General features: G+C 36.0%; 1 protein-coding gene across 1 annotated transcript; it reads left to right on the top strand.

The window, feature by feature from the left end:
- Positions 1-5251: 5251 nt before the first annotated feature.
- sn (fascin domain-containing protein singed) lies at positions 5252-8912 on the top strand (the record flags this gene model as incomplete). The annotated part of the gene is made up of 5 exons (XM_017635255.1): positions 5252-5672; positions 5859-5954; positions 6045-6518; positions 6602-6850; positions 6916-8912. Coding segments are annotated over 5 exons (1334 nt in total), but the record flags the coding sequence as incomplete, so codon positions are not given.
- Positions 8913-13174: the final 4262 nt, after the last annotated feature.

Genomic DNA, 13174 nt, shown 5'->3' with positions numbered 1-13174 from the left:
TTCTCTTTATGACTGTGAGTGTTGTGAAAATCGATGTATCTTACCGCAGAACTGCACAGGCAAACACAGATGGCCTACCAACTGTCATTTTGACGAGCAATATAATTGCAAGTTTTTGTGTGCGGGCGCTCTGATGTCTTGATATAAGAATTTGACGCATGACGCCACCAGAAAACCTTCCCTCATTTTCGGTGTTTAAAAACATTTAAATCTTAAGAAAAAAAAAATTCTGAATAATTTCCTAAAACGTAATCATAAATAATCCAATAAGAAACAGATTCTTATTTTGATTTAATATCAAAATTTCATCGAACGCTTTCTTTCAAATGAAAATATGGCTGTCAAATTGCCTGCAATAGATGGCAAGCAATATGCGCTGACATAGCTGACAGGCTTTAAGAGCGACATGTGATGAAGAAAAGTACTGGTCAACTTCGAACGAAGGCGAAGTTTATATTGAAATTATTTTTAATAAAAATCAGTTAGTTCGCCCAGTACTAGCTAAAAGCGGCTTTAAGTTCAGCTGTCCAGGAGCAATCTACAGGTTGGAACTTTTATGGCCTCCCCGTCCGGAAAGATGACCCTCAAATTATGTACCTTGCCTAGCCAAACCATCAGCAATATAGTTTTCTGCAATGTCACCGGGTCCTGGAATAGTACCACTTCGAAGTAGACCGAGGTGATCGAGAGGGAGAGAGAGGCCAGACATTCCCCGACCAGTCCTGATCCCACCATGAGTGCACATAGAAATATGATTACCGCCTGGTTATCAGAGTAGATATTTAAGTCCATCCGTGAAGATGTTAATTGGACATCTATTCCTGAGGCGGTCGCTCTCTCATTTCTCCCTTCAGAGATAAGAGTGTAGTAGTAAGAGATCCGTTCGGAGCCAGCCTCGATACGCACCGATCCTTTTCTACAGGTACAGTATGAAAGTTGTGAAGAAAAAATTGTACATCTAAGCCTGATGGCAGATCCACTTCCACAGTCTTAATCGCAATTTCTACGGATACGACACAAAGCAAGGCTGTGAGTACAATAGTAGTGGTACTATGGAGCGCCCGCTGATTCCAGCAATATGGTTCCATATAGCCACAAGATTACATTATCTTCGTTGCTTTGAAGCGGCATAGGATAACTGATGCCTTTTTTAAATCACTTTTCAATATTTGGCTTCCAGGATAACTTACTGTCGGCTTGATTCAAGAACAAATATTTGACCCTGTCAGAAAATACATGCGGAACGCCGCCGATCAAGGGCAGCTGGGAAGAACGAGCTCCATCTTTTTAGTATTAATAACAAGCCGCAGCTAGCAAAATTGTTTTAACGCCACCGCAACCTCCGGGGTACCTCTACTCACCCGCATTTACTAATGGCTCGGGTAGCACATCTATAAAAGCCTTAGCATGCTACGTGGCAGAATTGATTGCATTAGCGTCTAGTCCATTCTAAGCCTTCTTATATGTATAATTGGCATAAGAAATATGCCGAGAATACTCACACCCAGGGTTGCCACTGACGATAAAAATACTTACCACCCAGTTGAAAAAAAATCTACCAAATCTGGAGAATATCTAAAAATATCTTTTTTTAGTTATTTAAATAAAAACTATAGATTAGTTCTTTTTTATGTTATTTCCATAAAACTTAAATTTTTTTAAGGAATTTTTTATTTATCCAATGATATGATATTTGAGATCATACGAATGGCATCTTCTTGGTTTCCTTCAACCAAAAGCGAAAATGATGAAACTAAAGGCAACAACGAAACTATATGCATAGTTCAATGAGCAGCATCGTCGTATTCAGAGTCTATTGCCAGATAAAAAAACACAAAAAACATAACGTAGCAACAGCTAACCAAGATAAGTAGTATTCTTGGTTTTTAAAACTTTGGCTTATTTTCGTGACTGGCAATCTCCAAACGTTGTTCCATTCACAACAGAAACGGTCGGAATTTCATCAACGTAAATCCATAAATGCGCCAACAGCGGCTGACCTTTTGCCCCTCTTTCACTTTTTTCCAATTTGTTTATGTTGCAACTTGAACGTTCTTGAGTCGTTGTGAGAGATTCAGATGCAGGCTCAGACTAGGATTTATTTCTTGTTTCTTATTATGTACAAACATATGTACATACCCTGTGGGAAAATCACTAGTTCTACTAATTCGCGATACGTATGTTTTGCATGCAAACAACTGGCGAATTTAACACGCGATGTCCTAGCAAGTGGAAATTATCCACCGCTGGTTCGGAACCAGTCCCATATTCGAAAGATGGGATCTAGTTTGCTCTGCATCACTTTTTCCATAGTTTCGAGCCAGTTCTAAAATCGACTGACAACTCGGTAACATGATTTTTTCTCTTTCAAACATTATCTTTTTGGTTTTCCTATTGCATCAAAATATAAATTTTTAGAAAAAGTGGACTTAGCAAGTGATATGTAGTTGTAAAAAGAAAAAAAAACATTTTTTTTAACCTACTACATTTCGCTACTTTAAAACTGGTGGGGAACTAGTTACTATCGGACTGGTTCGTTTTTTGCCGATAAGGGTCTAGTACGGAACTAGAAATTTGGTACATTAGTTTGGGGTTTGCCTGCAGGGTACGCGTAAATATATATACCCACACACAAAGTTTCTGCATTTTTACGCCAATCATTTGTAAGGCGTTTTATCTACACAGCCTCTTTTTTCGCGTACAATTTGCGCATCTTTCAATTTGCTTAAGAACCCAACGGCATTTCTTTTGTGTAAATGCAGCCAAAGTCCATCGTTGTTTCCTTGCTTTTGTAGTGGTATTTTTTGTTGCTGTAGAATTTTCTTATCGCATTATACCTTCATTACTTTCAACACAATTGCATTTTACTGACTGGCGATTCTTCTCGCAATGTATGTACATTGTGCATTCATTCTCAATTGCTAAAAAGCAACCCTAGTTCAGCTGTGCTCGGCGTAAATCCTGAATTAATTTAAGTGAAAAAGCGTGTCAATTATTTACAAGTACCTACCTAGCAATGTGGGTATCTCGCATAAACATCCGTAAGTATTACATACATATGTATGTATGTATGTATGTCGGTGCATCTCCATCTCTCTGCCAGCGAAGTAATTAAGCAACTATCGGGTTTTTGTTTTCAGGAAATTCGTACTTGACTTGATACTTGTAAACCCCGAGGGGCATTCTTTTGAGTTTAGTTTATTTTATAAATGATTTGTTTATCACTAAACCAATTAGCCGGTGAGTAGTTATCTTTGATTTATGTATATAAATATGTAAGTTGATTTTACTGCGTTGTTGTTAATGCAGTTTTAATGTAAAATTGGTGGTTTGGTAGTAAACTCCACAAAATCGGTACTGGTACTACTTTCTAGGAAACATCGTTGCCTATTTCGTGGAATGGTGATATTCGCTGGGTTTGATGGTGCGATAGGTATCCAAACTCTGGCTCTGGATTGTTATTGGCTACTTACTTACTACTATTTTACCGATCGCAGCCTTTCCACAAACATCCGAAGCAATCTCCACAGATGCTGTTCGCTGGTTGGTGAATTACTACTGAAGTTTTTGCTCTGCAGACCTACCCGTTTGTGAGAGAGAACTCGTGCTCGATATTTCACGCTAATGTCGCACAGTCCAAAAACATCGCTTCATATTCAAAAGTTGAATTTTAATGAAAGCGTTTGAATTCAAAGACCGGTTCAAAAGCCACCTTCACACAAAAACGACCATGCTACTAAAATTACAAATGTGGGTTAGATAGCTGCAGTCATTCATTCATCCCCATCCCTATAAGGCTCATACCCTAAAACAACTCAAGGCATCTGATCATTCACAGTGTCATGAATACGTTTCATTACCACAGAGGATTATCAGGGATGTCATTTGGTCACCGAGATCATCCGACTTGACACCGTTAGACTACTTATGAAGCTACTCGGATGACCGTTTTATGCGAATAAACCTCAAACTTCGAAGCACTTGAAAATCAACATTTGTCCAGTTATGGCCAAGAAATAATAGAATTCGACTTATACGGATATAGCTGGTAAACAGTTTGTTAGGGATCATACTATTCTATAAGCCAATGAAGATGGAACAATTTCCAGGATTACTTGGTCTTTCTGTAAGAGGAAACGCAAACCGTTGCTCTTAAGTTTAAAAAGGAATGAAGGGCCACTTACAAATATGGAATTAGACCGAGCCTGTATTGACCTATGGAAGGAGATAATCTACTCTACAACATGTAGGACCGAATCGGAAAAGTTATCAGACTGAAAAACAAATTACCAAATTTGATACAGCAAGAAAAAAATTTTTGCAAATTTGGTTAAAAATTACCAAGACGCCAACGGTATAACTAGTAGTTTTAGGTATTGTGAGATGGACTATCAAAACAAAAATACGTTAAAGGTGCTGGAAAGTGTATGTACATACATATTTCTAAATCAAAGGTTTCAGCGGTCAAAGATCAGGTCTTCGAAAAATTAAAAAAAAATATGTTCAGAAAATTTTGAACCTGACCTTTGACCCCATATAGCAGCCGAATATAAGTTTGCACAAAAAAAAATTATACACCACATATGCGGATAATGTCCGTACTTTTATTTTTTTTTTAGTATTTTACACATAATGATTAAAAATAATTTTTTACCAAAGGTCCAATTTCGAACTTCGAAGACCCATATCTCGATTTCGGAGGCTTACAACGAAAAATGGAGAAATTACTTTTTTACTTGTGGCTCAATCTCTAAAAAAAATTGTTTTGGTCCAATACCCAGAAAAAAAGTTGATTTTGCCGTATAGTTTAATTTATCTCGTCGATTTTAATAATTTAACAGGCTGCAAAAATATTATCGGCAGTAATCCTACTTAAACGTCTTTCTTTTGAGACAGAGGGCAGAGGAACTTTGTTTGACAAAAGGGCGTGTCGAGCTATTACTGTTTCGATTCTACTCATGCATTTTAAGCTGCACCTCATTTTTTTTGGAAATGCCAATTAATCTACTCTGGCTCTCAAGGCCTCACATGACAACCCTTTCTGGATCTTTGAATCTAATGTATTATCTAACCTCATGGTTCTGAATATATATACCTAACTTAATTTCATAATTTTTAGACCCTTACTAAACAGAATCACAACTACTTAATACAACATTCCCGGATATACCGTCATGCTCACTTATAACCTTTCACTCTTAATGCATATACACATATTTACCCCCACCTCTATTTTATTGCTTCCTTACAGGTATTATATATCTACGATCTCATCTTAATAAATATCTATCGGTCGATACGTTTGGCAATGTGCTATGCGAGACGGATGAACGCGACGCCGGCAGTCGTTTCCAGATAAGCATCAGTGAGGATGGCACTGGCCGTTGGGCATTAAAGAACGAATCACGTGGTTATTTCCTTGGCGGTACACCCGACAAACTCGTATGTACCGCTAAAACTCCTAGCGCCAGCGAATTCTGGACAGTACACTTGGCTGCTAGGCCACAAGTGAATTTGCGTTCGATTGGACGTAAGCGCTTCGCTCATCTGTCCGAATCACAAGATGAGATACATGTCGATGCGAATATTCCATGGGGTGAAGATACGCTATTTACATTGGAATTCCGCGCAGAGGAGGGCGGACGTTATGCCTTGCATACATGCAACAACAAGTGAGTAGTAGTAGCGGCGAGTGGTGTTACAATTGCAAAGTGCTGTGTGCATTTATAAACAATTACCATCGCGCCGGTAAATAGAACAAGCAGCAACCGCAGCAGCACTCTAATGACGCTAAGCGTTAACGGCTGTTGATTTGTTTCATTCCGGTACACTAACGATTTCTTAATTTTCTTTGATAGGTATTTGAATGCCAACGGCAAACTGCAAACTATTTGCAATGAGGATTGTCTCTTCAGCGCTGAATATCATGGCGGACACTTGGCGCTGCGTGACAAGTGAGTTGGGACACATGCAATTCCAGTGATTGATGATAACTAATGAACTTCACAATTTGTTTAATTTCGTTTTTTTTTTTTTTTGGACAGACAAAGCCAGTATCTTTCTCCAATCGGCTCCAAGGCTGTGCTAAAATCGCGTTCTTCCACTGTGACACGTGATGAGCTATTCTCGTTGGAAGATTCCTTGCCGCAAGCATCGTTTATAGCTGAGTTGAATTCGCGTTATGTATCGGTGAAACAAGGCGTCGATGTGACCGCCAATCAGGATGAGGTGGGCGAGAACGAGACATTCCAATTGGAGTTTGACTGGTCGGCTCATCGCTGGGCGTTGCGCACAACACAAGATCGCTATTGGTGTCTGTCCACTGGTGGTGGCATACAAGCCACTGGTAATAGACGTTGTGCTGATGCGCTTTTCGAACTGGTCTGGCACGGTGATGGCTCATTGTCGTTCCGCGCGAATAATGGCAAATTTTTGGCTACGAAACGTTCCGGACACTTATTTGCCACCTCAGAAAGTATTGAGGAAATAACAAAGTTCTATTTCTATTTGATAAATAGGTATGTACATATGTATGTAGGCAACTTGGTGTAAGACTAAATATTTATTGTTCAAAAGTCATTGATTTTTTCGCGCTTTACAGACCCATACTTGTACTTAAATGCGAACAGGGCTTTGTTGGCTATCGCACGCCCGGCAATCTTAAGCTGGAATGCAATAAGGCCACATACGAAACGATCTTGGTGGAGCGCGCCCAAAAGGGTTTGGTTCACTTGAAGGCACACAGCGGCAAATACTGGCGCATTGATGGCGAAGGCATCGCCGTCGATGCGGACGCACCCGCTGATGGTTTCTATTTGGAGTTGCGAGAACCGACACGAATTTGCATAAGGTATGTGGCTTGAGTATTTATTGGTGTGTATTTTCATAAAATTTTAATACGAATATTATTTACAGATCGCAAACTGGCAAATATTTGGGTGCCACGAAAAACGGCGCTTTCAAGCTGCTCGACGATGGCAGCGATTCGGCCACACAATGGGAATTCTAAAGCGGTATTGACGGCTAAAAGTGCTGGGTATTTGCTTAACTGATAATCCTGTTAGTATGTAATTTGAATGCTGCATACATACATACATATATGCAAAAGTGAATGATAACAAAAATAAGAAGAATAAGTGTTTGCCAATAATGAATATGGAAAAGCTTATGTACACACACACACACACACGCATACTTACATATATTTATTAGAAATGATAAAGTGAGTAAAAAAGATAAAAAGGCAACAAAATAAACTTAAATAAAATGCAATATAGTTGAGCGACTAAAATCGTTTAACATAAATAAATGATTATGAATTAATAAATTGTAAGAATACGCATGCAATTAATAAACTAACTAAAAATACAATACAAATGCAATTGGAGATTTAAGAAAGCGAATACTTAAGAAGAGCTAAATGCAGTTGGTCAAAATACGCCGTTGAGCGCACGCTTTTACATACATAAAGACATACATACAAACATATTGAAAGCAAACATAATATTTTTATACCGTACCAGATGTGAAAGGAATTAAGAAAACATATACATGTGTAAACAAAAAATACAAACAAAAAATTGCCAACCAAAACAGGAAACGCACAATTTTTTACAGAATTTTATACAGGAAGAAAACTTAGCTTTTATATCAAGAATAAACGGAAAACATTTAATAAAAAATTTGCATTGCCCTGAGGAAAAGCTTAAGTGGTGCGGCGGCAAACGCGCGGTAAAAAAAACGGAGATGTTTGCAATATGAAGTGCTAAAGCAAACTGGCGCGTCAGAATTTTAGGAAAATCTTATTTTAAATGTTCCATATCGCTGATGAAATGTAGAAAGGCCCGAACGCAACAAAGATTTTGGTTTGAGCTCAAATTACGATTAAGTTGAAAAATAAGATAGTTCTCGTATCTCCAACGTTGTTTCTCAACCGTATCTCAAGTGGAGAATCATAGCGTTCTCAACAAAAAAGGGCATTTTCTTTGTATGTATGAAAATAGGATGGTTTCTCAACTTAAGAAAAAGTTAGTTTCTCAATTTGAACTCCAATGTAATTCTCCAATTGGTCTCAAACATATCATCGAAACGACATAGAAAAATTTAGAGCCTTTCTACAAGGTGTCGCAAAAAGAATAACCCTATTGTCTTTTAATGTCGTTTCAAAAATAATTCAAGTATAGTTATTTTTTAAGCGAATGTGGTTATTAGAGGCAATTAACGAAATTTTTTCATGTCTGGAGAATGATATCTGATAGGTGGCCGCCGCCAGAGTTGATGCATATTTCGGTTCTTTTGTTTTTTTTTTTTGTTTGTTAAAGTAGACCTTACCCCGTTGAGTAACACCACAGAAAGTAGTCTTGGGCCGTCAGGTCGGGCCATCTCGCTTCAACCGAAATCTCCTAATCGAGAAATTAAACGGCCTAGACAAGTTTTCCTCAACAAATTTTCCGCGTTCTGCTAGAGTATGCCTCGGCATTTTGAAACACAATAAATTTCTTAACTGTCACTCGTAAAATGTCATAAAAAACCTAATTATATTCACCACCAACTGCAAAAGTTTTAATGTCTTCAAATAGAGTTACTCATTCTGTGCCACCTTGCATATTTAATCAACGATAGTTTGTTACATTTTGGTCAAAACTAAACAAAACGATAACAACAGTTTGTCAGTGACATATAAGAAGAAGAAGCAGTGCCAAAATAGATGGGTCAATCCATATAAATTCGACCATTTGTGATTTTGAATTTTTGTCAGAACTTTTCTTTCAGCATATAACGAGGTTCCGCCAAAGAAAAAAAATATATACAAAAAATTTCGAAATCTCAAAAAATAGTATAGTTACCAAAAATGTCTGGTCTCGGTTTAAAGAGGCTGTTTGGGGCTTTATAAAAACATACATGTGTACATATATAATTCGAACAACAAAAAAATACAGAATTTTGCAATTTAGAAAAATTTTAAAAACAAAAGCTTATATACATTTATGGCCAAAATTTTTTTGCACAATACTCTAACTAATCTTAAAAGATTTTGAAATTTTCAAGAAGGTGTTGTTTAAGATATAAATTTTTGAACTTTAAAAAAACTTTTGCAAACTCCAAATTAAAAATGCAAGTACATAAATTATATTGCTAAGCATAACCTCTTTTTGAGTTTGCAAATAAAAATTTTTGTAAATTTCTAAATTTTAGGTATATCTTTCAAAACAACTTCTTGAAACTGTTAGGATCTTTTAAGACCAATTGGCGTTATTGCGTAAAAAAATTTTGGCCAATTTTTTCATCAGTTTTGAATTTAAAATTCTAAAATTCTTTATAATATTTTATGCTTATAGTCCTAAATAAACTTTTAAAACGAGATCAGAAAATTTTTGTAACTGTAATAGTTTTCGAGATATTCAAGAAATAAACTTTCAAAAAATGATCGATTGCAACCATTGGTCGATTTGACATAGATTAACCATAAATTTTAGCACTTCTTCTTCTTATTTGGCACCACAACAGTTTGTCGATTTGTGCCGAGACCAGGAAAACTATGCCAATTGTCTCTCTCCTGCGCGAGGTTGCGACCGTTGTTCGTTCCGAGATTATTTTAGAACGGAATAGTCAAATTTTTAGTTGAATATATTTTACGAAACACGCTTTAAAACTATACGAATATTTGCTGTTCATCAATTACTATAGTTCAGTAAAAGTTTCAAAACTTGCAAAAACAATGTTCAAAAACAGTTTTTTTTTTTGAAGTAACCATATCAATTTCCGTGTGCCGCCGGGTTGCCGTATCCGCTTGCCTGAATGTAGTGCGCCGAGTTATGATGAAAAGCCAATTTCGTGAATCCTTCCGGTGCGAAAATTTTTTACAAATTAAAACTTATAATGAATAAAGTTAATATATGTTCATAAGTACATACATACATATACACATACATATGTACATATATGTACATTTTAAATAAAAAAACTTTGGTAATAAAATTTTGAAACGTTTATGTAGTATATTTTAACTAATATTATAGATACATACAAAAACAAAAAAAAATTTGCAATTTTATTGATCATGCGTGAATATTTTAAAAGCTTTTTTAGCAATTTTAATCAGAAAATCCTCCATTATATGCGTACGTATTCCTATTAAAAATTATAATCTAAATTTTATATGTATATCGATTATAAGTAATATTTATCAAATACATACATACATACCTATATGCAAACATAAGAAATATTGAGCATATACATGCATAAATACATATGTATGTATTTATAAAGTCAGACTAACACTGACTACAAAAATTATAACAATAAGCGTAAAGCTTCAATTAATATCCAACAGTGTAAACGCGAGGAACAAATTTGTAATAATAATTTATACAAAAAAAAAGTGGTCGACAGACCTCTTTGTACTAAATAGAAATGCAATCTCTTAAAAAAAATTATGTTCCATATAATTTGCAGAAAGCGCTTTCAAAAGCAAGTTTGCAATATTATTGTGTGTTTAATTAACAAAAAAAAAAAAAGTTTGTTAGAATTTTTTAACATTTTATTTAATATTAGTTTATTATGCATAAAAACATTATTTAAATTACTGCGCAACTCTTATGATATGTAGATATTTGCTCAATTTAAATTAATATTTTATGTTCACTTAAATATTTTCTTTTTATATACAAATTAAATTATTTCTATTTTTTACAAAAGCATTTTAAAGTAATTTTTCATATCATGGAATTCGGTTTTGTTTGTGCATATCAACTTTCTTCTGTATCTGTAGTTATACATACATACATATATGTATGTCCATAAGTACATATATGTACATACATACATATAGCTTAGTTAGTTTTCATTTTCATTTTAATTTCACTTGCGTTGCTCATGTCACTCATTAATTGCATTTTAGTTAATGAATTTAAACAATTTCAGCTGATTTTGTTTCCCTTAAAAAAATGTTGTGGAGAACTTCATTAAACTAAAATCTATCGAAAACTGTATTTATAATTAGGAAGGAAAACATGTGGTTATAAAGATAAGCATTAAAAAGAAAGAGCAAATGTGAAACTAAAACACGATATCAATATCAATAAAGGACACTTATTATAATCATGTATTCATAATCTAAAAATTTAAAATTCTTTTACTTCTTGGGCAAAACTGATGAAATCGTATCTGTGCATAATTATCATAATATGGAAAAAGCACGTAAAGTACATACGCTGTCACAAAAGCCAAACGAGCTTTAGTGGTATGAAAAAGATTGATCGGATGTAGAGTTCCTATATCCTGCGGTGGATTTTCACGAGGGCCTGGAACCACAGCCTTAAAGGTGGTGCACAGATGGCTCCAAAACTAAATAACTAATGTATAGGGGCAGGTATATATGGTCGTAAAGCCATGATCTCCATTCAAATTGGAAACTATTCTAGCATCATTCAAGCAGAGGCTTATACCAGTAATATTTGTCCAGACGTAATTCTGAAAAGATATTTAAGAAGACAGCACTTTGTCATTTGCAACAACAGTCAGGCTGCGCTAAAAGCCACATCTTCATGTGCGCGAATGGGTATGGGAATTGTGTTGTGACAGTGAACAACTTAGGGTAACAAAACTCCATACACGAAGGGGAATATGTACTATAAAGGCAGAGTTAAGAGTACCACATACTGGATACGGCAGGCGAAAAACCTTTTAGGAAGATGAAATCCCAAAAGAACTAGTGATCTAATTACTATTCCAAAGACAATTTTAAGATATATAACAGTTGAACTGACGGGTCATTGCAGGCTGCGAATCCACATGAAAATCCTCGCAATTAGCGCAAACGAATTGTGTTGCTCCTGTGAAACAACATCAGAAGCCCCACAGTACCTCCTTTTAGAATGTGGTGCTGTTGCGAGAAGAAGATAAACCCTTCTGAGAGAGCTGTGGTCAGAACCTAAGCACACTCAATGTATGTATGCCAACCCTGAAACTGCTAGGTTTCATTTGGGCGCTAGGGTTGGACGCGTAATAGACCTAAGGTCGCTAAGAAGGCTAACCAAGCATAAATAAATATTAACCAACTACTTGAAACAATGGAAAATATTAGTATATTTATTTAGAATTTACAGTCTAAATATCACTTACTTATGTATGTGAAAATCATTAAAATCAATTTATTTATTGTTGAATTAAAACTTATTCAAAGAGCTAAAAATCAATACTAAATACATTAGAAAATATATATTTAAATTTAGTAAACCCTTATGAGTACTACCATGTATGTACATACTACATACAGACCATGGAAATGATATTTTGCAAATCGCAATACCAGTTTTACATTTAGTGTTTGTCCGATGGTTACTGCATCTGACTAAGCGCATGCGTATATACAGGTGTATTCTCACCCCAACCACGCTTGATAATATGGGGAATCTTCTTTGGCACCATGCTGCAAAATATTAGATTATACATACATATGTATGTAGAAGACCAACTATCTAATAACACAGTGAATTGCTACTCACCTGATGCAATCAATAATGGGGCAAACACTAACACACAACGTGCAACCGGTGCAATCATCGGTGACATGTGGTATATGCGTCTCGGCATCGAATTGTATGGCCTGATAGCCGGAGTCATTGCACGTCATATAACATTTGCCGCAATTTATGCACATATCCTAGGTACAAATCAAGAAAAAAAAGTTTTTACATTTTCACTTTAATAATTGCAATCGAAGTACAGCAATCTTACATCATCGATTAATGCCACTTTCTGTTGCTTGTTGTCCAATTTTTTATAGGCGCCAATTCGATTCAAGGCGCGACCTATAATATCGTTTACGCGGAGTGCAGGTTTTGGCGCACCAAACGCACCTGATGTCGCAGTTTCCTTTTTAGCATTCCATAAGGGACCATTCTTGACCCTGCCCTCATATAGTTTCTCTTCTCGCTGCTTCTTGTATGGACCAAAGAATCCTAAAGTCTGTAAAATTAATTATAGCATCACGACGTGAACTTAAGTAGTTTTTATGCTCTCTGTCCTACCTTGTTGTCGCCATCCGTCAAGTGCACCACCGGCTTGCCCTTCTGATGTTTTGGTGTTGGTGGCGATTGCCCGTCCCATAGTTGAGTATTGTTTGGCGGTGGATTCGCTTCCAAATAAAGCAGCGCTTTCAGACTGGTCG

Source organism: Rhagoletis zephyria, unplaced genomic scaffold (genome assembly GCF_001687245.7).
Source record: "Rhagoletis zephyria isolate East Lansing unplaced genomic scaffold, Rhagoletis_zephyria_1.1 Rzeph_scaffold_15312, whole genome shotgun sequence".
NCBI lineage: Eukaryota > Metazoa > Arthropoda > Insecta > Diptera > Tephritidae > Rhagoletis > Rhagoletis zephyria.
The sequence above is the reverse complement of the archived record's forward strand: the minus strand, read 5'-3'. Positions and strand labels throughout refer to the sequence as shown.